This window comes from Bos indicus, chromosome 1, assembly GCF_029378745.1.
Source record: "Bos indicus isolate NIAB-ARS_2022 breed Sahiwal x Tharparkar chromosome 1, NIAB-ARS_B.indTharparkar_mat_pri_1.0, whole genome shotgun sequence".
Lineage (NCBI taxonomy): Eukaryota > Metazoa > Chordata > Mammalia > Artiodactyla > Bovidae > Bos > Bos indicus.
Window position 1 is genome coordinate 59,652,545 of NC_091760.1, and position 25,337 is coordinate 59,677,881.

General features: G+C 40.1%; 1 protein-coding gene across 50 annotated transcripts in view; it reads right to left on the minus strand.

Moving 5' to 3' along the window:
- Nucleotides 1–495: 495 nt before the first annotated feature.
- The window catches only part of ZBTB20 (zinc finger and BTB domain containing 20), an 863,676-nt gene continuing 838,834 nt past the window's right edge, over nucleotides 496–25,337 (minus strand). For all 50 annotated transcript variants that reach the window (XM_070793746.1, XM_070792544.1, XM_070793369.1 and 47 more), the window contains one exon: nucleotides 496–24,720. In XM_070793746.1, coding sequence (XP_070649847.1) covers nucleotides 24,299–24,720 — 422 coding nt within the window. In that variant the 3' untranslated portion in view covers nucleotides 496–24,298. The remainder of the gene's footprint in view (nucleotides 24,721–25,337) is intronic.

Consider the following 25,337-nt stretch of genomic DNA (forward strand, 5'->3'; position numbering starts at 1 on the left):
AATTTAGGTAACAGTAAATGAGCCATAGGGCTTCCCGCTGGTAAAGAACCTGCCTGCCAAGCGGGAGATGTGGACTTGATCCCTGGGTTTGGAAGATCGCCTGGAGAAGGAAATGGCAACCTACTACAGTATTCTTGCCTGGAAAATTCTGTGGACAGAGAAGAATGGCAGGCTATAGTCTATGGGGTTGCAGAGAGTCAGACATGACTTACTGACTAAGCGACAAGTACAACAACAGCAGACGGTCCATGTGCATTTATGAGGCGGTGTCAGGAGGCCCAACTGGCCTTATATTTCCCCAAAGTGATTTCAGTATCATCGATCCTGGAATTCTTGCTTATCGTAGCAAGAGGGTTGATATGTTGAGAACTTTTCGGGCCCTTTAGGTTTAATCCTCAATTTGGATCATCTCAGACTAGACCCAGGCCACACTGTATGAAAGAATGTGTAAAAACAGTGCCACTATATAAAGAAGACACAATAGGAAACCAAGAGAAGAGTTTTTTTTTTTTTAATTATTCCTTCATATTCAAACTTCACAAACAGTGTGAACTTGTACAATACCTCAGAAAGTGAAACTTACAAAAAAAGTGCTGGTAACATTTAAAAAAAAACAACAAAAACCCCAAAAAACAAACATCATTCTTAGCAACATCAATTACTCTTCCACACAAAACAGAAACCTTGTAAAATTTATTTTCGTATTTTTAAGGCGTAATACTTCCGTATAAAGTATATGCAAGAGATAAAACTTCACAGTATTCCAAAATGTCACAATAATAATAATAATAATATAGTATAATGAAGCGCTACAGTTAATTTTCTTTTTTTGAATGTTTTTTTCCTGTTTAAATAACAAATACAAGTCACAGGTAAATATACGTGAGAAAAATACGAGGCTAATATTAAATGGCAGGTAAGGATACTGTCACTGTAAGAAAAAACTGGCAGGATGTGTGTATTTAGTCTATATTTTAAAGCACTTGATAGAAAAGGCGTATGCAAGGTTTTTCAAAACAAGTTTTTGTTTGTTTGTTTGATAACTGACAACAATTTAAGAGTATAATGAGGAAAAAAAAAAAGGAACAAACTCCCTCTCAAAACTATTGACCTGCTCATTCCAAACCACATGTGTATATTGACGGGTGGATGGGTGTGTGTGTTCGTGTTTCCATGGGTTGAACGGTACACAGACTGATACAACAGTGTCCCTTGTCCACCTGCAAGGATTGGAGGGGACAATCTCTGCGGTCATCAAGCCTAGGTTCCTCGTGGGAAATTATTCTTTCAGTTTAAAGATCTCTTTTTCCTTGCCTCTCCCTCTTTCCAAACTCCTCCCCAATCCGCAGGTCCTCAGACTGAAAAGACAATCTGGTTAGAAAAGTTGCCCTCCATTCAAAATTCACTGGGAAATAGAAACCGCGTAAACAGTGACAACCACACAAGACACTGAAAATACCACTTGGACGAATGAATATATTTGTGCATGTGGGGTGTGTGTGTGTGTGTGTGTGTGTACAGTAGCAATTGCAAAAAAGGGACCATGTTCCTTTCCATACTAAGATACAATGTGATAAGAAACATTTCTGTGCAGGGAATACGGTTTCTTCGAATCTTATCACAACACTGTGGCGGGAAGATCAGGAAACGGGTTCACCTTTCAGCAGTCACCACAGTAAACTTCACTGAGAACACGCAGGCCCCGCCCTCTAGTCTGTGCGCATGCGTGTGTTAACAGCTAGCCATTCAGCCAACAGGTAACAGAAAGACAGCAGATAGCAAAACACGTCAATAAGGTGCTCAAAGAAAAAAGTGGCACCCATTCCTTGAATGGGTGGCCACATTAAGGTGCTTCAAAAAAGGTTTTTTTTTTTTTTTTTCAGTTTTATTTCAAACATTAAAAGAGTACTGGTTTGCACATGGTAGTTCTGAGTCAGGCCAAGGGTTTTGAGATTTCTGACTTCTTCCACTGAAAAGGGCTTTCGCTGTAGTCATTTTGCTCAGTTTTGTTGTGGGTCATTTGAGTTAAAGAAAATTTAATAGCCGAAAACTGAAATCAAATCAACATGACGAAAAGAAATAGGTGAAATGTATAGAACATTACTGCATTCCCATTGGATCAAGATGGTTTCGCCCATTTTTCCTCTTTCACTAACACTGTTCCTTTTTTTCTTTGTTACAATCCATTCCTTGTGAACATACAGAAATGACCAAAGTCACTGCAAGTGGCTGTTTTTATTTTTTGTGATCTGTTGCAAGAGTCCAACCTTGTTTCCTCTGCTGCTGTTTGTGTAGCATCTGGTTTTGTAATGAGCATCTGGATTTATGTGCATGTGTGTATATATGCACATATACACACCTATACATGTATAATATATACACTATATATATATGGATATATATAGGAAGTGTGTATACATTTATACATAATATAGTGTATATTGTTTCAACTGGAGATAAACTGAACTGGGTTCAGACACTAGCACATGTTTATCTTTCCCCTGCCCCCTCTGTACATTTTAAACAGTCTGGAGCTTTTATTTATTTTTTTAAAGTGCATTTTCAATGCAGAATAACTGTAATCCAATGATTTCTTGGAAAACATTTTTGATGAGAAAAATCTGACGGTTCTCAGCCCCCAGTAAGAGAAACCCGGGTTCGGTCGTGCCAGGGGCTGATGTGGCAGTGCCAGGCTTGTGCCTGAGTGATTACTGGGCGTTCTGGACTCCGGGCACCTCAGTAGCAGCAGCAGCAGCACCTTTGGGAGAAGGCAGAGATAGAAGAGGAAGGAGGAAGGAAAGCTCAGGTGAGGAAGGATGAGTTTGCGGCGTGTTACAGATCAGAAGTGCTCACCATGTATGGATGTGTGCAGTTCCTGCTCGGCTTCGGCTAAGAGATGCCATCTAGTCCCCTCCCCACCAGTGGACACCAGCCTCCCCACGCCCCGCCCGCTCCAGCATTGCCCGGGCATCCCCACTCCCCAGGCTGACTTTGGGTCAGCTCCCTGTGGGGATTTGAGTGCCAGCGTCCAGTAGGAATAAGGCACCAGAGAAATCAAAATGTTACAAAAAAGATGCAAAACCCCGTTTCAAAGAGCCTCTCCCATTGCTCCATTAAAATATTGCATGTGATACCATTCGTGTGTAAAATGTGTCAAATGCAGTCTCTGAAAGGAACTGGAGGCCCGTCAGCACCAGAGATCTTTAGGAATGCACCCTTTGTCGAAACACACCCACGCCCCCCACCCCCATGCCCACCCCACGCCACATGCATAAGCACCAGATTGGGAGAACAAGGTTGTGCGCCATTGCTCACCTCATTTTTGAGAAGGATCAAAGAAGTCTATGAAATCAAATTTTCAGGAATTGCTCGAAAATTAAATGGGTGTAGGCTGTCATGTATCTGGTCACTGGATGCTCTAAATGTCCAAAGAATATGATTAAGGGGTGGAAATCTTTGTACTGACGTTTGGGGAAATGTGCTAAACAAAAATTACTTCCTAAATGACACCCAAGTCCTCCCCCACTAACATTTCAACCTCCTCTATTGTTTAAATGCTGTAAAAAAAGAAGAGGTTCATCTAGCTATAAAAGGAAAAAATGAAGGCACATGATTTTATTCGGTCCCACAATCCTTAAGAAAAATGGTATTTTGCAAGTATGTGTGTCTGTGTGTGTGTGTGTGTGTGTGTACACGTGCACACAGGTATGAAATGGGAGACCAAGGGCCATTGGGGCAGTCAAAGGAAAGTTGGAAAAGGAGAAGAGGGAATTTCAAGACAGAGAGAAGAAAGGAGAAAGGAGGAAATGGAGGCCTCTCTTCAGCTTTCTGTCACAGACAGTCTCCAGATTTGGCTGCTTTTGGGTCCAGAACGAAATTCATTTGTCTTGGTCTAGAAAGTGCCCCCAGTTTAAATATCTCCAGTTAATCATGTTACAGCTTTTGGTGTTTCCCTTTTCCCTTCCCTCCAGCCAAATGATTAAAAAAAAATCACAGTTTTAAAAAATTATTTTTTCAATGTTGAAAAAATATGGAAAAGCTATTGAACAGCCTTAGGGCACTCTGCCTCTCCATCTTCACAGTGAGCAGATGGATAGACAAGCCACAGAGTCAAAGATGAAGCAGGCAAGCTCCCTTGTGCTAGAGGTCCCTTGCCTCACCTTCCCCAGGGCTGGGGGGCCCTTCATAGCATCCACAGCATTTTCTTTCAACTTGATCCTCCCTACCCCACCCCATCCACGGAAGGTGGGCTGCTGAGAGAGGCAAAGCCATTCCACAGAGCAGAGGTCTTAGAAGACAAGGATGGAGGTGATAGGGGTCGGGGAGCTCTCCCCTCAGGCAGGTCAGCACTGCTCTTGGGCAGGATGGGAAAACTGCCCACTGACAAGTTGAAGTCGCACTCACATGGACTTCATGACCCTTCAACTCTCAGGCTTGCCATCTTTATGCTTCTGTGGCCTCAGAGTTGGCCCCCAGTCCTTAAGAAGGCAATGATCCAAGACAGAGAGGCGGAGTCAACCGGCTGTGTCATACAAAAAAGGGCTACGGACAGTGGGATTTCATAAAGGAATTTAACTTTGGTTTTCCAACTTTTTCAAACCATAAAAATTAAAGCAGGGCTTCAGTGGCTTCCATCATCTGACAGCTGTTACATTTTTCTCATTTGGCAAGGCTAAGGCGGGGGGGAAGAGAAAAGGGGTTTCCCATAATTGGTCGAAGACACAGGGTGGTAAAATGCTTCCACACTTAAACTCACAGTCCAGTGTTTTTGACATTTCATAAATAGCTTTTTTTTTCTCTAAAAAAGAATAAAACAAGAACAATCCCTTTACTTACTCATCTGAAACAAAATAAACAGCAGTGGGTACAAACTTCTTCTTGTAACAATTACAAAAAACAACAATATAATCCCAACTTTTAACACGCATCTTGAATCAGTTATTTTTTTTTTTAACCTCAAAACTGCAGCATATCCTTAAGGGCAAACTTTTCGATTAGTTTTTTTCTTTTTTTTTTTTTAAATAATGTCTTCACCAAAAAAACAGTCTTGTACCAATAAAATGCATTCAAAAATAGAAAATATTACACAACAAAAATATGTATCCTTCCTTTCCAAAAAAGATTCTTCACAAAAAAATGTAGAAAAAATTCCAACAATTTTTTTCCTCTCCTAAACATTAACTTTCAGTCTAGGGCACGATTATTTATTGATTTAAATGTCTGCTTTTGCATAAAACATGGAAGATGCAAAACAATTACTGTATAAGGTTTGTGAAGTTACGTCTACTCCCACCCCAACTCTAAAACAAAACAAAACCAGAAAAACCCAGCAAACATTAAACAAAAGATACAACTGGTTGACTAGGAAAAAAAAAATCTCTGTTTCGTTTCACTGTGCATTTGTATGGGTTAACTGGCTCTCTCAGTGTCTGGGAATGCTCAAGAAGGGAGACCAGATTGGAGTCAAGAGGCTCTTTAGCATGAGCTGATGTTCTGAGAATCCTTTACAGTCTCGCATGTCATGGGCTTACCTGCTGCAAATCCTCAAGGAGAAAAGAAACATCCTGCCTGAGGATGGGCAGAGGACTAAGCTGTGTCCACACTTGTACTGTACAAATACCTCTATACAAGCCAGTTTCTCCATCATAGCATGTTTTTCTTCCCCCTTACAATAGAGCTTAAGCCTAGAAGAAAAGGCACCAGAGAGCTCCAGTGGTGTGTGGAAGGCTGGGGCCATTTTCTCTGTAGTCACCTTGCCCACATTGAACCAGTTTGGGCATTAACTGTAACAATAATCAGATCTCTAATCTTAACGGAATGTCCTATTTTCCCATCCCCACTGAATCCAGGTATCTTTTTAATTTCAAATGTTGTAGCTTTTAAACGATTTATTTTTTCTTATTTGATGGCATTTCTCTTTCCTGTGGGAAGTATTTTGTATGGTGTTTTCAGTACAAACAGATTTTTTTTTTCCCCTATTACTTACTTGGTTGCTGGTTTTTTCTCTGCGGTTTCTGTTCTGTTTTGTTTCTGATTTTTTAACAGTGAAATATGTCCAATTTTATTTCCAGTGCATTAAACAAATTTTAAATTAAAAGAAGAAATAAAACTTTCCCCCCATCCTTGTAAAGGAAACGACTGGTAAAAGTACAATATAATAAAATCAGGCATTGCCAAAAACAGCATGATGTGCAACCTCAATTACATTAAAGAAAAACAAACAGACAAACAAGAATTATAAAACATAAGCATGAAGGAGCCAAGACTATGTAATCCCAACTATGGTATGACTGGTAAGCACTGGTTAAAATAGGTAAGGCTACTCTTAGATTTCTAACTCGACATAGTTAACCACTGCTCTTCGGTCTTTTCCTTCTTAATCTTTCACTCACTAGTTCTTTATATCTTTAAAATGAACAAATTTGTTTTTATATTTTTGGTCTACAGTAGAATTACATATTAATAATATAATAAACAGATACTTCATTAACAGATTGGTACTGCATTCATGTGGGGAAAATAGAAAAAAAGCACTCACAGAGACATAGCAAATGGACTCTATTCTCATAAAAATAACCACAAATATGATAGAAATTATCATCAGGGCAACAGATTCAACTGAAAACAGGGCAAAAAAGAGATATTTGGGGTAATACAAACTCCTGACAAGTATGCCCTAGAATTGCAGCCTCCAAACCTTTCCCATGATTTCCACCTTTCTATAGGATCACTCACAATTCAAATGGAAATGGAAACAAAAGGAAAAAAAAGTGGACAGGTGATTGAGCAAGCCAAAGCTTCCAAGTTATCTTAGTTGACTGGTCAAGACCAGCTGGAGAGCATTCGAGAAACTGGTACGTCACAAGGGAGACACTGATGGTATTTGTTTTTAATTTTGGAGGGGTTCCAAGACCACTGTTAAAGAGAGAAACCAAGGAACCAAATAATTCTTCTGGTACCATATATTGAAATGAAATATAATTCCAATAGAGAAGATATGAAGGTGAGTTGGAAAAGAAGAGAGAGGAGAAATAGGCAACCTTTGGGCTCCACCTCCCTTTGTTTTCTTCAACACGTTGGTTTCCTTCTTTCTGAGCATCCTTTAGGATTAGCTCTGGGTCCCAATGTCCTCTGAGCAAATATGCATCAGCTCAGCTTTTGACATGACATCTATGCCTACTGGCTTCCCCAAGGGCTCAATGGCTCTGCAGCCTCCCCACCCCCATGCCTTTTACGAAGGAGGGAAGGGTTATGAAGCTGTAATGACAGAAGCCTTTCCACTAACCATTCCTACTTGATGGTTAATTCACACCGATGGTCCAGTGTGGGAATAAAATAAGAAGGAAAACAATTGTTAAGAGCTGAGCTTGGTAATCAACAAGTGTGAAGTTGCTTCCAGGAAAAAAATAGAAGAAGAAGAAGACAAAGAAATGGGATCAGTCAGAAAATACTGCTTTTGGTTTCTTTTCACTTGGAACTATCCTTGTTTTTCTCTCATTCAGTCGCTCCAGTTTAACGTTTAGAATCTAGTGCAAATATCATCACATCACAGCATTCCAGGAGCAATACCCTATCCCTTCATCCTAGGTGAGTATTATCCCTTCAGACCTCCTCAGGAGACTGGGGCAATGATCCAGGAAAGCATAACTAAACCGATTATTATTAACCTAGGACTTGTACAACAAGAAAGGCACTATCACAGCAGACCAGCCTCAGCATTTTCCTTGCCATGGGCATGGATGTTTTAACCCCTCCAGCAACCACAATGAAACCCAAACTGTGGCTTTTCCAGTACTTGAATTCATTGGCCAGTTATCTGATTTCCCTATTGGCCCCGCTGTTGGCTCCAGCCACGCAGAGCAACGACCTGCTCTGTGTACGCGCTGCCCCATGTTTCACCAATGATCCTTGTTTGGTTCTTAATGATTTAGCTCACTCTCTTCCATGGAAGTTTCTTTCTCTCCATCAGTCTCCAGGTCATGACTCTATTAAAGACTAATTTACAGTGTCAAGTACTATCGTTTATTTTTTTCCCCTATTTTTTTTAAACTTCTAACCAATCCCTAAGTCATAGAGACAATTCAGTAGCTCCTCTAACAACAAGTCTCCTGTTAAATATCACTGTGAACAGAAAGAAAACGTTAAGTATCATCACTTGACCACCAAAGCATATCCCTTGAGCCTGTTCTATTTCTTCTGCCTTGTAAGAAAGGAAGTGGGGCTCTAGAGATTAAAATCTTTGGTGACAAAACTGGAGTGGGTATGCAAGTTTTAAGGAAGAAGTTATTTTCCAAAAGCCTCAAGAGAAGTATCCTAGGACAGTTAATGTGAATATATTTTAAAAGGTCAATTTTTTCTGTGTATAACTTTGGTTTGGTACAGTCAGTATCTTCTCAGTGCTTACCCAAAACGTATCTCTAAGTATCTGTTAAGAGCTCTGAATTTCGAGTTTCTTATTTAAAAGGGAGAGAATACTTTGAGTGCTGAAGGTATTGCTTACATTAGTTCTGAAAGCTCTAAATGGAGTCTTCTGCCTAGCAAGGCTGACAGCTTCCTTAAAAAAATTTCAACTTGGAAAAGTAGATTTGGATGGATACTAAGAGGGAGAGAGAAAGACAGGTATCACCCAAGAATCTTCCACATTGATGCCCCAACATGTGACAGTGATAGAGAAATTCAACAGTACCCATTGATAGGAGCTGTGGTCCTTTCCTACGGAACCAGAATCTTCAAAGCTGTCACCTTGGATACTGGGAGAGTCCTTCAGCATCTTCACTCTTCTATTATTATCTCCTACACAATCCATTACTTTTCCTGTGGCCAAAGAGTCTTTTACTAATAGTCACTAAAGAGCTGTCAAATTCTAATTATTTCTGAGATTTAAAAAGGCAATAAAAATAAATCAAATAAAGGAATACTGAAAACAAAACCAAACCAAAACCAATCCAACTTCAAAACTAGGCTTTTAGGCACTGTTAAGGTCTTCTGTTTTAGAAAGGATAGTCTCTGATGGAGCAGCTAGTAAGTAGGTTCCGATGAATCCTCCAACTCTTCCTCCAATTTCAAAGGTGGCCTAGCTTGTTTCAAAATAAACCTTTCACCTCACTGGTTTTCATGTTTATTGCACTGTTCCCTTACTGTCATCTTAAAGGATTTTTACCACATGCATGGCCTTCCTCTTTGGTTAGCCTGATCTAGGTTTCACCCAGTGATGAAAAAGCATGCTCAGGCTGAAAGGATACCTCCAGTACGGACAAGATGAGGTTTTTCTGAAAGGAGGCCCTACCCCTGGCCAAGGTGAAGACTTCCCTGTCACCTCTGTTGGCTTCCTCACCATTGAAACTTTTACTGAAAGCTTAGTTGGAGACAACGTTGGGCAAACTTCTCCTCTTAAACATCTTCAATGTACAGTACTAACTCAGCTTCTTTATAATAAGAAAACAGATCCTATCAGCATGGCAGTTGCTAGGCCTGATCAAGAGCTGGCAGATTCCACAGATTCTCACCAACCTCGATAAGACCGAGCATGATGAAAACAACCTTCCGTTTCTGTGGTGCTTCTAGTTTCGTAACTTGCATCTTTCTTTCCCATACCTCACACACTCTCTCCCGGCACAAGTAAATACATTTCAGTAGTGCAATGCAGTGCAGTCATATTTATTTAGTGCAAAACAAAAACAAAAACAAAAACAAAACCAGAAAGCCCTATTACAGACCCAAGCTCAACCCTAAACAACACTTACTAAAAGTTACCAGTGCCACAAAAGTGGGAAATTCAGTCTGTACCTCACACTTCTGTGAGTCATCTCTTTTATTGTCCCTGTTTGTTTCCAAGGAAAGAAACAACTAGCAAACACCTAGGCATTATTCTGTAAAATGTTAAGCCAATAGGCAGAATATAAAGGGAAGGAGTTGAGTTGAAACCAAGGGTAGTATTTAGAAGAGGAAAATAGCTATTTAATGCAAAGGTCAGTAGTGGTTTTTATTGAATGGTTTTCATCATGTCAAATGGCTCCGATGCTAAAGGGAATAGGTACAGAAAAAGATAAAGCTTTCCTGTTTCCCAAAACACGGTCCTAAATTTAACAGTGCTGGGTTCTTATTTTTGAATAGTGCAATCAGCTTTTCCTCAAGGGCTCCAGGCAGCAGCCACCTTACCTAACATAAATAGAGATACTAAGAGCACTCACTTTTTCACATTGACCTCATCTCTCACCTCAATCTTGTCCTGTCCACTTTTTCTGACTTCACATAAATACAGATCTACATACACATACACAGAAATTCTCAAGGCCCCTCTCAGGATGATAGATTGAAAACGGGTACAAATAGCTCAATGACACACTAACACAAAAAGTACAATTATTAAATATAAAAGTGAATTATTACACCAAAATTGAGTCTGCATTGTACCTCTTCTAATATTATTAAGAAAAGAAAAATTCATAGCAGGATGTCTGATGGAGCTTACTTTTTGCTTGAGATTCATCTGGACTTAGTTTGGGATACGGGAGTACTGAGTGATTCTGGAGAGAAGCTTTGCCTTTGACCATCCTCCAGCATCATTCTCTCCAGTGTGTCTGGGTCTCCACCCTCCAGGTGTAAGTCTGCTTGTCTGCACATACCCACACACACCCTGGAAGTCTCAGGAGAATCAATATGCAGTTTAGAATAGATTCTAGAAACATTTGGCAGGGTGGGGTGGAGGGGTCAGCACACTCAAAGTACTTTGAAACAGTATGTTCCCACAGAGTTTCTTGATTCTGTCAATTTCTTGCCTTGGTTTGCCATGAGGATTATGAAGAGACTCTACTTTCATTTACTCTGAAAACCACAATTCTTTTAACAATAGAGCAAAAAACTAAATTTAATTAGATGTATGAGAGTTACCCTTAATGTATATCTCAATAGGCCCCTGGGAAAATGTAATCAATGGGACAAAGGAAGGGGTTTAAATGATGACAACGCTTCTGAGAATTCTCTCCTTCAAATCTACATATAGATCGCTTCAAATCAAAGTTTGTGCCAGGGGCAGAGTAACTCGCCTTACTTTTCAAAGAACCCTCTGGTAAGTGAACTAAGCACTTTGGTCTATGTCTAAATCTTGTATCAGATTTGACCATTACTTTATTGTCAGTTCTTTCTGCATAAGCCCCAGAAAGCAGGGTTAGGAATAGGGGCAGACAAAGTCTATAATTTCTCTTATATGGGTTTGATAGTATTAAGAGAAGTCTTAAATCACAAAGAAATGAGGTTAATTCTTAGGCTGATAATAGTGAGAATGGGCGAGAATGGCAAAGGGTAACGGTGCTGACTTTCCTTGCTAACTCTAAGAACTGGCTGCAGGAATCCAGAACTGTATCAAATTTAGTCCCATCACATGGTCCTGTTTTCCCTCTTTGCTTTTCCTCTGTTCACTTAATTGAAATTGCAATTATTTTAAAGATTCAGCCATGAATGCAAATTATAGCACAAAAGACAGGTTATAAAAAGGTTGTCAGGCTATCTGTAAATTGAGCTGAGTTGAGAACAGTATGCTTGTATGCTTTCAAATGAAGCAATACAATGTCCTCTTTTTTTTTTTTTTTAGTTTCTAATTTGGTTTTTCCTTCTTGTTTAGTGGTGTGAATATGCATGGGTGAAGTACTGCCAATGCCGGTCTCCCTCTGTGATTGTCCCCTCCAGCGCCAGGTTAAGGAGACGTGAGGCAATGGAGGATGTTTCACCATTTATGACTGTGAACACATGCAGTTTTGAAATGAAGAGAACAGAAATCTGAACAATTATAGCAATCCATAGATCCACTGGTTTTGTCATTTTAGTAGTATTCTCTTTTTCTTTTCTGGTGATTCTGTACTATAGTAATAAAAAATATCCAAAGAGGGTTTTCATTACATTATCCTCAGCCTTATTTCCAAAATTTGAGGAGGCAATAAGATTTGTAGTGTGTAACTCTATGACCTTCCTCTGCAATCAATTCCCATAAGTTTAGGTAAATGGGGTTTCTTTTGCAAGGAATAGCATTTATTTTAACTATTCTACCCTCAAAGTGAAGAGAGAATTTTTCTCCTCAAAGTTCTCAGGTGCTACTAGAAAAGGAAGATAAGCTTTTCACAGAGAAAAGACTCCTTAATGATAGAATGGAAGGCTTTTCATTCTAAGAGGGAAAGGAGTAAGATAAGAGTGGGCAGTGATTTGACTGATGCCTAGGGCCAGGAACAGTATCAAATTAAAGAATCAAAACTTGACTGTCTTGAGAAGAAAGAGATAAAGGCTAACAAACAAATCAACAAACAAACTTTACTAAAATACACATTCCTCCAGTTTCAGGTTTCTAAAAAGTAATAATTATGCTTAAATCAAGGTTTACAGATAGCAAACAACTGTTTTAATGTGTACAAGTATTATCCCTTTGCTTTACTATGTTAGTTTCACTTTCTTTGAAGGAATTGTATCTGTGCACACTTGTCCTAAATCCAGTGCAGAAAATAAACTGGTTTGTTACCAGCCTCAATCTCAGAACATTTCCTAAGCTATATTTGCAAATCCTAAAACTACGTATCTGTAAAATTAGATGCAGAGTTCCTGAAATGCATTGTGGTGGTGGTGGGGACAGGGGGAGAAAGCAAGCATTTTATGGAGGGAAAAAAAGGACATCCCTTCTTGTCCTCCCAAATATATACTACCATGTTTCTGACCATTATTTTGCTGCATTAGTTACTTTAGGGCTCCTGACAGATGTCAGCTTAGAAAAGTAGGAGGCTTGAAAGCAATAAGAAATTCACGTCCTGGACTAGCTAGAATATTAAACAGGATTTAGACATTAATCTAGACTCATGCAGAGGCTGTGGTGAAAAATCCAGGGTCTTGGGGCTAGAGCTCTTCTTGGAGAGCTAAAGGAACAATGGTAAGAAGACATCCTGAAAAAAAAAAAAAAAAAAGAAGGCATCCTGGGGGAATCCTGGTGATACACTGGACCAGGTAGAACCTACAGAACCAGATCCTCTCCTCCTCCACATTATACTTTAAATGATGGCATTCAGGATTTAAAAGAGAGTTTTTTATTCTTTCAGAAGTTAATGCCTGAGGAGAGGAATACTTTAGATGAAGAGTACTGTAAAAAATAGAGTCAGAAGGGACGAAGGAAGAGAAGGAGATAGGGATGATGGGGAGAATATGTTCAATTAAAATGAGTCATAAGCAACATAATACCGACTTTAAGAAGTGTTGGTTTCCTGTCACATTCATGACTCAGAGTCTTTTGAATCTCTTTATTTCATCGTTCTCTAAGGTGTGAGATGATGTTAACAATTGGTTTGATTACAGTAAAAGCTGGGTCAAGCCTCAAATCAAATTCAGGCTCCATTTCTGACATGAATGTTGCTTCTGTTTGTCAACAGGTAAAGCAAGAAATGAAAGCATACCCCTGTGTGCTCAAAACCTTTAGGTAGCACTCTAAAGGCCATGGAATGGTCCTCCCAAGGGCATCGAGCCAAAGCAGTTATCACAATAAGTGTTGGACTTTCAGGTCAAGAAAGACTGTGTTATAGAGTTGCTTGGACTGTGTCCTAAACATCCTGTAAAGGGGTAGAGCCAGAACTCTGTGGGTCTTTGGGACAATGCTCTGGCAACTAGATGGGAGTAACTCATTGAAATGAGACCTAGCATGATGACCACCAAGTCACATGGTGAATGCTTAGGTACTAGGGAGTGTATTACACGGCTCTTCAAGTATCTGATCTGCCCTAATATTATTCTATTTAAGCACAGATTAACTTTACCTTTTAAAACACATCTGGTTGCAAAATAGACATTTTAGAAACTTTAGGAATCCTTTCATCCCTTAGTAAATTACTGCTTAAAGTTCTAAACCAATCAACAATTGTTTTTCAAAAAGATAAATGCAAGAAAAAAATTCTTCCTAATTGTCTCCTATGCCTTTGAGTGAAAGTGGCTTTACTTGTTTTAGAAGAGCTCATTAAGGCTTGAATAGTTATCAAAATTATTCTGAAATGTGACCCCTTTCATTAGATTTCGCTAGGTCTAGCCTCTGGCAACTATGTCATTTGGCTAAATATTAGTAGGAGTCAAAAGGATCATCATTGATGATTTTTTTTTCTCCCCCTCAGAAATAGTCCACTCATATCATGAATTCGAACACTGTGGTATTTAAGAAAAGAGGGAATAAAAAAAGTCAGAAAATATTTTTCTCTTTATCTTTGGCCAGATGTGAAGGTGAAAAGAATTCATGACCTCAGCTAATACGGCTGACATTTAAAACTGTGACTCAGGTCCTCCCACTCTCAAAAGAATATTGATAACTTTGAAGGCCTGAAAGTGCAGTGAAGACATGCTTCACTCTGCCTACGAGTCTGCTGAGCTCACTCGCGACAACGTTCGTTAACCACATAAAGCTTAAAGAAGGACATTCAGAAGGGGGCAGGGGGAAGGGAGGGAGACGAGCCCTCAGGGGTCATGATGACTTTCTTAAGGCAGTGAGGAGAGGAACAGGTAAAGCATTAAAGAGAAACAAGAAATAATAATAATTAAAAGGAAAAAAGAGTGAGGAAAAGGAAAGAGAAAAATAGTACAGTTTATACAGTGTGGGTATCAAGGGGTCCAAGGCAAAGGAACAGTTCCTCTCACCCTCAACTCACAATTATGGGCTTCCCTGGTGGCTCAGTTGGTAAAGAATCTGCCTGCAATGCAGGAGACCCGTGTTTGATCCCTGGGTCGGGAAAATCCCCTGGAGAAGGAAATGGCAACCCACTCCAGTATTCTTGCCTGGAGAATTCCATGGACAGAGGAGCCTGGCGGGCTACAGTCCACGGGATCGGAAAGAGTCAGACACGACTGTGTGACTAACTTTCACTTTCTTTTCAGTAGAAATATATGTAGTTGAGAACTTTGGAGAAACAGATGGATAATTTGCTTTTGGACTCAATACTCCTTCCAAGCAGATCAGAGCAGGTAGTTCCTTAATGAGTACTGGGAGTGGAGGGCAACAGGAGAATGGGGTGGGATTCGGAAATAAACATCTACTAGAAAAGATGAAAGGGAGGAATTGGTGTTACACTGAGAGGCCTTAATAGCCATTCAGTGTGGGAAGGGCTCTCACGCTGAGTATGGTGAACAGCTGTTTTCATCTTGTCCTGAATGTGGAGTTGGTCTCGGGCACCCAGGATAGATGTGAAGTTTATCCATCCGTGGGTTGTCTAGGCACTATGTTGAGTAGCTGAAGGAAGCTGAAGAAGCTCTTTATCTAAAATTACTGTTTGAAAATACTTCTTGCTAGGGAAACAGGATGCCTATTTCTGATGTTTCCATGGGGGCCTTAAAGAAGGAAGGCACCAAGTCCCCACCTTAGCAGACAACTGGAGATGCTGAGGGTGACATAGTATCTACACATTTCTGAGTTCTAGTTCTATCAGCCTCTGTCACGAAAAAGTCCCTCAAATTCTGATTTTATTAAAAAAAAACTCCTAGGAAAATGAATATTATATTGCTAAGCTGCCTCCAGGGAAGCACAGAAGACAATTTAAAATAATTGCAGGCATACTGAAAACAGAAAGGAGTCAGTAAAGAGCTAGTATTAAAAATCAGTATTTGAAAATACAGTTGGGACAACTAGGCATTTAACTGCCTCTTCTTCTCAGATGAGCAGCCCTTTGAAATGCAGCCTGTAACTGTTGGCCAGATCATATGGAGGTTACGTGGCCCCTTGGTCATATTTTTAAAAGCAAATATAGACAGTGACAGTCCTAGAGGGGATCACAGATACATTCATATGCACTTCTTTTGTTCTTCAGATATTGAGAGGGTCAGCTAAACAAGATCACTTTGACTATGAATCTCTTTGTGTCAACCATACTTAACAAAGTTTTCACTTTCCTACATTTGCTAAGTCCGAGCTTAAAAAAAAAATTCTAAAATCCTGTAAAGACAATACTGAAGCTGATAATATAAAAAGCAAACTAGAGCAGTAATGATTATTATTAAATGCACCAGATTAACTGCAGCAGGTTGGTGATGGGTGATAAATGTGAAGAAATAATATTTCAATCAACTTGTGATTGTAGGCAGATTCAAAAGGAAAAATGAATATAATGTAATATATATTTCAATATAGAGTTGTTACATATAATGTGTATGTTCTAGCTTTCAGAAATACTGCAATGTAGTGTACTGTACTTAAGTAAGCATACCTAAATAGTAACTGATATTCTTCCACGAAGTCACTAGTACTGTTAATTAAAAAAAAATTCATTTTTTTTTCCAGTAAAAAGAAATACCTATGGTTACAGTCACAGACTTCTTTTGGATATAGAAAGACAATATACATTTTAAAAAATAATAACAACAAAAAAGATTGCAACTGTAAGTAGCCTTACTTAATGGGAGAGGGGGAAAGTCACCAAAACAGAAGAGGAAAGAAAATGTCCTCTGAATTCTGTGAGCAGAAATAATCCACATGTCATAAAAACTAAGAAGCCACCTAATAAAAGAAGGGCGTGGGAGTGGAGAAAACTGAATTCGACTGTTTCCAGGCCACCCTTCAAAGTCAGCTGTAAGAGCCAGGTCCGTTGGTTCAGAACAGTCCACTAGAGCGCGTTCTACTTTAATGTTTGAGCTGGGCAAGAGCCGTCAATTCTTAGAGATTACCAAAAAAGATTCTTCTGAGAGTCTATTGGTCTGCTAGACACGGTAAACAACCCACTCCTGGAAAGACTTAGGCAAAGGCCACACTGGTTTCAGGAGACACAGTTTATGAATGGTGATGGTTTCCTGCAGATGCAGGCAGGATTAAGGAAGCTTTAGTCTGGGAGTCAAACTCACAAGTGGGTGGGTGTTTGTGCGCATACACTGGGTTGCATAGAGGAAAGGAATGGAGGCCTTTGAGCCACGGAACGGCTCAGGCCAAAGTCTGTACGGGCCTTGCCTGCCTGGCCCCGGTGCCCCTCCTCCACAGGAAACCTGGGCGAGAGGGGGTGCCCCAGACTGCTCTCCCTCTTGTCTACTTGCCAGTGGAGGACATCTGTTCTACCTTCTTCTGGAGGAGAGCAGCCTGTCACTGTGGGTTCGCTGTGGATCCAACAAGCTGCCTTTGTTTCTCCCAACTCTGACATGCTGCAAAAAGCAACAGAGTGGGCAGGTGACTGGTTCCTGGGAAGGGAGCCACCAGCCTTGAGCACAATGGTGGGAAGAGGCAACTGTATCTATGCACCAGGACCTATGCCTATGTGTGCTTTGTTTGAGATGCACACACGACCAGACTACAGCAAGCACACACGCAAAGACACATGTCCACACACACGTCAATAAACCCCATAGAAGCGCAGTTGGTTACATGCACTCTACTTCACACAAGCATATTCAAGTTTCTCATGAAACGGGTATCAGAAATCACTGATGGTTGGGCTCCTTCAGAATGTCCTAAAGCCTCATCACAGACAGTGGACAGCACTAACGCATCCAACTAAGGCAACAGAGCAGAAGATACGTGAGACCTCTGACCAACTAGAAATTCCAGACTCTGTCTTGTTGTCACCGGGGAATATGAACGTGGCACAGTTTTGTACTGAGAGCACCTCACCCTGCATGTGTACATGCATAATGTATACTCATTTACAGACATTTTGGACAGCAGCTGTGACATACTAGATGGGTTAAGTCCCTTTCGTTACTAGAATCTACATATAAATTGCAATGATTTTGCTGGGCAATGACAAACTTCTGTTGCAACAGTAGTAGAAACAGATGTCTCCTAGGGGGTTAATTTTTTTTTTTTTTTTTTTTTCTGTCTTGGGTGTATTAGAATCTCATTGAAGCATTTTGAATCAAGGAAATCACTGAATTTGAAAGAGGGCTAGTTAGGGACTTTTTACACTCTAATTAGGTATCGCAAAAGCCAGGACTCCAATAACTGTAGCTAGATTTTCCCTACGATCTGCAGATTGTGCTCCTTCATTGAAGATTTGAAAGTTGTGAGTTTGCATTTAAACAAAAAGCCACCAGATAAACCAGATGCTCACTGAAACTGAGAAAAAAAAAAAAAAAAGTTTAGCGATATACACTGTACAGGAAGAGAAAGCTTTTTGTTGAGATTGTTCTCCCTGCTAAGGAAATGATTCAAACCAGCATCTTAGGCACCTGTGATCATGTCTCATGGGACTCACTATTTAGCTAATAGGATGTCTATTTTACATGCAGCCCAGACCTATGTTACTGAAATAGGATAAGAAATAGCAGCCATTCCTAAAAGCAGCCAGTTCCATACAAGTTTGGTGCCTCCCTGTAAAGTCACTGTTTCCATAGTCTTCAGTCATGAATAGGGCTCAGTTTTGCGATAATGTAACCATTAAAAGGCAAGAAAGGGTCACATCTTCACACCCTTTCAATCTCTCTATTTCTGTTCTCTTCCCTGGGCTTTCTGATTTAAGGCAGTAATTCTTTACTATAAGTGGCTTCCTGTGAAAATACCTTAACTGAGGTCACTTCAGATTAGATTTAGTCTGAAATTATTCAGTTTTGGGAGCAATAGGCTGGGCCTGAAGAAACACTAGAATCCAGGCATTTTTGGTCAGCAGTGTGGAAAACTGATGTTTCTTGTTTCAACACAGGGCATTTCTACCCCTCATGCAGTGAAATACATAGTTGTGAAAAGGGACCCATGCTGTGCAGCCCTCATCTTCTACCTCTTCAGCCTAGAAAGAATCCAAACAGACCCTCGTGCTTCACACCATTTCCTGGGATCTATTCACGTGCACCACCGACTGCTACAGAGTCAGCATTCTGTAGATATTCAGAGACTGAGCAGGATCTTTGGGGTGTTTTGGTCAGGTTAATCATTTGAGTATCTAGTACTAGAAATGATGCTTTGGGTTAGTAGTTTCCAGACTCTGTGTTTACGGGAACACTGAGTCACCACAGCTTTCCTTCTTGGGGAGGTTGATGCAGCATCACAAATGGCAACTCTGCACAAATAGCTGTTGGGAATGTTCTCTCCAGAGCAAGAGCTCCTCTGTGCCCCTTTTTTGTCTCCATTTGCAGCCCGAGCACCAAGGCAGAGATTGTTTTGAAAGTTTGCCCCGTGCCATCTATTTCCTGGGCACCTAGGAGAAGAGCCCCTTTCTCTGCGAGAACACAGAAGGGGAAGCAGCTGCGGCCACCCCTCTGCAAGGTTGCACTTGGCCTTGGGGAGCCTGGTGTGGCTCAAGCACCCTCTTCACACACTAGGCACTGAGGGGCACTGGGTTGCCTGGCTCTTCTGTGGAATCAGGGAGTCTATTGAAATTCTAGTGCGCCCTTCCTTTTGTTTGATACCAAGTCACATGGTTGTGTCTTTAGTGTCCTGTTTTTCTCTTTATAAAATCTTTCTCTGGGGGACAAAATTGGCCATTTAAATAAAGTTCTTTTATAGCGAGTAAAGAGGTTTCTCAGAGCCAGAAATCACTCAAAAGAAAGTCTGTTGACCCTACTCGTGGAAAATCCCAGAGCTTTCTCTAAATACATCTTGCCAAACCTCCTAGTTTTGTGACTGGATGCTTTCTGGCTTCGCATTATTGGGTGCTGAACACATTTTGCAAACCTTCTATTCTCTTTCCCATGGCTCCCAGGTCCCTGGACTTCAACTCATGACTACATTAAAGAATTCTTTTATACGATGTCTTTTAAGTCAGGTCACAGCAGACAGGGCACCCCCTCCCTTCTCCTAAATTCCAAGGGCATCTCAGGAGATGCCTACTCCTCCTTTGCACGTACTGGTGGTGTACTTGGACGATGGGGGAACAGGAAGTCTTCAGGACCAGTGTGAAACTTACACACCCAGAGGAAACCTTTTCTCTTTTCATATCACAATGCATGCATTCTAACTGCTCATGAGTTAGAAGTTTTCTTGGTCCTTATACAATGTTGGGCTGATACAAAACAAAACCCTGTGACTTTTAAACAAAGTAAATTCAAGTCTTTCTTTCTAAGGCCAGGAGCTACTGTGACCTCCAAGATGCCTAGGAAGAAATGGGCTTCAGCCTGAACAACAGCGGGAAATTATCCACGACACTTACTCATAGAGCATTAGGAATCTGGGGAAGAAAATGTCTATAAAATTGTATTAAAAGCTAAAGTTTACAATGCAAACTATATAGTAAGAAATATTTTGATATAGAGATTTTCATTTCAGATTCTTTTTTGTCCTGGCTTGTTTCTCAACCTTTTCCCCTGTGTAGATTTGTATCAGATCCATGTGTCCCAATTTCTTCCCTTTTTTGGATTCTATTTTACTTACTGGGAGTTAGGGGGGTGGGTACAATTATTAGAATTTATTATATTAATAGGGGCAAAATTGCTTGCTCTGTGAAGATGCTACTGATGTTTTAGAGCTAGACATTTTGTTTTTCATAAACTACATCTAAATGTCTTGAGATAAACATCCCCCTTTGACTTTTCTCCTTTCCCTTGTCCAGCTAATCCAGTTTTAAATCATAAATTGCTTAAAAAAAAAGTACTTTTCCATACCAGTTCTTATTCCCTGTACTTATCCTAAGAGGTCTTATATCTGGAACATTTGATTCCATTACATCTATTTTTTTTTTTCCTGGCTACTGAAAATTTTCTTTTTTAAAAGCACTCATTAACATCCCAGCATGACGTTCGAAATGTAAGAAGATTGTTGGATTTGAAACTAGAAAATAAAAAAGAATCCATGCTCATCTTCTGTTCTTAAAGCAAAATGTTTCCCCTTTCCTAAGATGTTGGTGGTTATTTAATTTAAAAGGAAAGATTGATAAACTAAAAGCTCCTTTATCCCTTTGAAACAGGTACAGACTGGTTTATTTCCCCTAATGTAGGTCAGTTTGGAGAGCAGCTCTTTCAGAGACCAGAGTATGGAGTAATGACCCCACAGCAAGTTCCCTCTCCCCAAACTTACATCTCCAACTTCAGTTTAGCTTCTTCCTTTCTCCAGAGGACAACCTGTCAACTGTTTTGGACTATGAGATGTCTGGGAAGAATATACACACAGTAAGAAAAAGTCTACTGCTATGTAAACCTGGATAGCACATATCATTAAAATGATTACCTCATTAAGAATTCTTTAGGGGTCCTCCAACATTTAAAAAACAGAGAGAGAAATACTTCATTTGAAGGGGAAGGATGAATATTAGGGTTTAAACTCAACTGGAATTTTTCCCCCTACATGTTCTAGAACAAAAGGTAAATTTTAACCCAATTGCTTAGTTTTTTTATGTGACAAATCAGCATTTAGGCAAATGGGTCTCCCTCAGATTTGAGAAGCAAATAGCTGAACGTGGTCCATACTGGCACCCAGGATCAAGTTTCTGGGGATCCTATAATGTTGTCTACTTTGCTAAGATTTGAGTATGGACACCATTTTAAACCAGCTACTGTCAAATAATTCAAAATATTTTAAAGTGGCTCTTGACCTTCTTCCATTTGTAACATATGCTGAGTGATTTCATGTCATTTTCCTTTAGATTAAAAAGATCTTTTTTAATGTCAATTTTTTTTCTGTGTTACATCATGGGTTGAATGACTTGTTTTTCAAAATATCAAAATTCTATGACACGGTTAATTAACTAATGCTCCCTCTGTTGGTAGCAGGTGGAAATACTGGAGTCTAAGATAGCTACTTCAAAAAGCACAATTAGCAAAAGAAAATGGACTTTTTCTTATTTCTGAAGCTGTTTCCCACCAGCTTTTAAAACAGGTCAATTTTGGATACATAGTTTGTGGTAGGACTCCTCTTAGAAATCATGATGGGCAATACTTGAAGGTCAGTTAATCATCCATGGCTACATTAAAATTTCTAGCAAAATATTTACTGAATTAAGGACCAAGGACCAAATCAAACTCACATATACGCCAGCTGTACTAACCTTATTATTTATCAGCAAAAACTTATGGAAAAGATACAAGTGAACCAATACTAAAATAATGAGTAAAACCAATTTAGTTATTACACAGTTGCTTCCCTTGGAAGATTTCTCCCCATTTGTTGCACAGTTGTTTTTTTTTTTTATAAATAAGTTGCTGATAGGAAAATTAAATGCAAATGCAAAGTAATTTTGAAACTGAGATACATCTTTCCTTCTTTTTTTTTTTAACTGTAGTTTAGTGTTTCTGCTTTGTTTAAAGATTTACTTTCCCCCTTACAGGTATTAAAATATGCCCAGCAGTGAAATCACCTTTGGAGTTTTTATAAGGTTTAAGAATTCCTATGTTTGAGTTGGAATCCCTTTAGGACACTGTCTATAATGGAAAAATCTCTATTCTGATACCTTAATCAGGACCGAGGAGAGAAATCTCAACTAGGAAGAGAGAGTGGCATCTAAGATGATGCAATGAACTGGTGGTCTTCCGGACGATGGACGTTGGGCATCTGGGAGATTTTTGTTAGTTTCTTTAAAACCTTACCAACAAGCAAGGATTGACAAGGCATCTAAAGAATAATCATCTTAGTTAGCCCTCTCAATCAGGGTCGGAACAGAAACTGATCTTTGAAAGGAAGAAAGTGATTGTGGCATTGAGGCATACTGATCTGCAACAGGCTTCTGATAATGCCGTTCTCTGCAGTTGTGAAGGGTGAGGAGGGACAGCAGAGTTTCGTGAACTCCTCCTCCCGGCTGACCACAAAAGGAAAGGACCCATTTGTCAAGACTTCTAGAGTACTAGTGTTTCATCAAAGAAAAAAGGTAAAGTCAATAGAAATTCTAGAATCACAAGATCTCAATGAAACTTTCAGAGAAGCAAGACATCTGTTTCTGAACGATAAAGTCCCTCCCGTGAAAAAGAACAGAATTCTAGATGAATTGGTGAAAAAAATATTCAGTGGAGCAACATAAGCTTGCTAAAAGTTGAAAAACTACATATCAAAATACAAAGCAGCAGTTCAAATTACAGCAGGGATGGGCTGGCCAGAGGCCCTCAACCCAGGCAACACTTAAAATAATAAAAATTAAGAAAAATTTAAAAAAATATGAAGAAAATATCCTTCCTCTCTTTCAAATATAACTTTAATTGCCTTTTATTCTTTCTATCTGGAAGCAGTATCGCTAACCTTAACAGTCTTGACTTACCAAAAAATATATATATGTGTGTGAAATAAAATAAAAGAGAAGGGATTGGTGGCAGTGTATGCAAAACCGAAATGAAAAAAAGAAATTACTTTTAACAATCTCACTTTTTTTGTATTTTTTTTTTACACAAATACTGTTGTAAATATATTAAAAAAATCAGCATTCTATCTGGTAAACGTCACTTTTGCCCCTCTATAAAATTTTGAATTAAAAAAGCCTCAAGAACTTTTTATTATTCCCCCCACCCTCCATTTCTCTTTCTTTTTCTCTTCCACAAGAATATATCCTGACACTTTTTTTTTTTTTGCAAAGATTGTTGGAAAGAATCCTTCTCTTGTACCTAGAAACGTAGGTGCAAACCTCTGATATCTTTGTTTTATCTGCATTCCTGCCTTTCATGAAAGTCCCTCTTGATTGTGCTGAGGCTGGAGCTCAGCGAAGACACTGAATAAATACGATAGCCACTGTTGCTTGATGCTTGTCCAAGTCTTCCTGGCTTCTGCTGAAAGGGGGGTGTGGAGGAGGTGGGCCAAGGTGTGTGGACCCAGCAGAATCTGGGGGAGAAGCCTGCCATTTGCCTTCCCCACACCATCAAACCTACACCCCCTCCCACCCCCACAGCCCTTTTTACAGAAATCAGACAACGTGGCAGGTGGAAAAGAGCAGGGCCTTCCCTCTGGGTTTTCAACCAGAAAGTGATATATTCCACAGTTTTAAATGGTTACTGTGAAGTCCAAGCGGCCAGAATTGTGAAAATGTCCACTGAAACACTGCAAGCGGTGTACTTAAAGACAGTAGGCCTTTTAGATTTTGTTATATATTTTTGTAGTGCTCTTCACAAGTGAAAAAAAAATTTTTTTTTTTTTACTTTTTTTTTTTTCTAAAGATTTTTTTGTAAAGAAGGGTTGTATTTAGAGGCCAGTAGCTAGAGATCCAACCAGTGGACCTCCGAAGCACTACCAGGCCTTAAGGCCACCATCCAAGGGAGACTGGGAGAACTATTATTCCCCCTGAGCCTCCAGAAATGTAATGTACCAGCAGGCAAAAAACAGTTCTTCATGTAGTACAAAATGAAACGAAACAAAAACAAAAACAGAAAGTAAAAACGAAACCAAAACATTTCTTAAATTCTAGTGCCATAGCTTTTTTGTTTGTTTCTTTTTTGTTGTTTTGTTTTGTTCATAAGAAAGAGAGAAAGATACTACTTATCCATCAGACACGTGCATCCTCATGTGGTCGTTGAACTGCTCGATTTGGTCAAACTTGGCTGGACAGACGGAGCAGACGTAGGTGGTCCCCTCCGTGCAGGCCCCCACCCCGGGGGGGCCGGCGCGGGACCCCGGGGGTGTGCCCGCGGGAGGGGTCCCGTTGCTGGCGCTGTGCAGGGCCACGTGCCGCTCCAGGAGGGTCTTGTGGGAGAACTTCTTTTTGCAGATGTAGCACTCATAGGACTTCTCGCCCCGGTGGAGGCGCATGTGCACGTTGAGGGAGCTCTTCTGGGTGAAGCGCTTGTTGCAGATGCTACACTGGTACGCCCTCACTCCCGTGTGTGTTACCATGTGCTTGATAAGGTAATCCTTTAAGGAGAAGGAGCGCCAGCAGATGCTGCATTGGTGGGGCTTCTCACCTGGCCACAGGGGAAAGACAGCAGGCAGAACGAACAGAGCGAGACACAGCCAAGGAGGGAGAACAAGAGACAGAGAAACAAGACAACAGAAAACAAAAACAAAAACATTAAAAGAAACATCTAATTGGTTAAGGGAGCACCCCTGATTGGAAAGATCCAGTCCTTCCTGGCCTCTCATGGTCTGAGAAACCTTGCTTCAAGGTGCTGCCAGGGAAGTCTAGACTGCTTCAGGTCCCCATGCCAGAAAATGGTTCTCTTGGAAAGCTACATGACCTTCTCCAGTAAAAGTCTTCTAAGATCATTCTGTGGAGAGAGAGAGTGCTACTTCAAGGGGGTCACTTTCAATGCCTTCATTAGCTGTATGTCTGCTATTTGTATCATCAAGCAAATAAGAGAGAGAAAAGTTCTTTGGAAACATAGGGATCTCTAGAATCTTTGGGAACTAAGGATGGTGGTGACATAGCTTGCCTTTCTGGGGACAATAATCATGTCCAGTATTTTGTCTAGCAAATGCACTCGTGCCTTGATCATAGGTCTGGAAAATATTGGTTTTTTAGGAATAAGTCATTCTAAGGAGCTATGCCTTTGATTTTTTTAAAATGTATTTTAGATAGAAA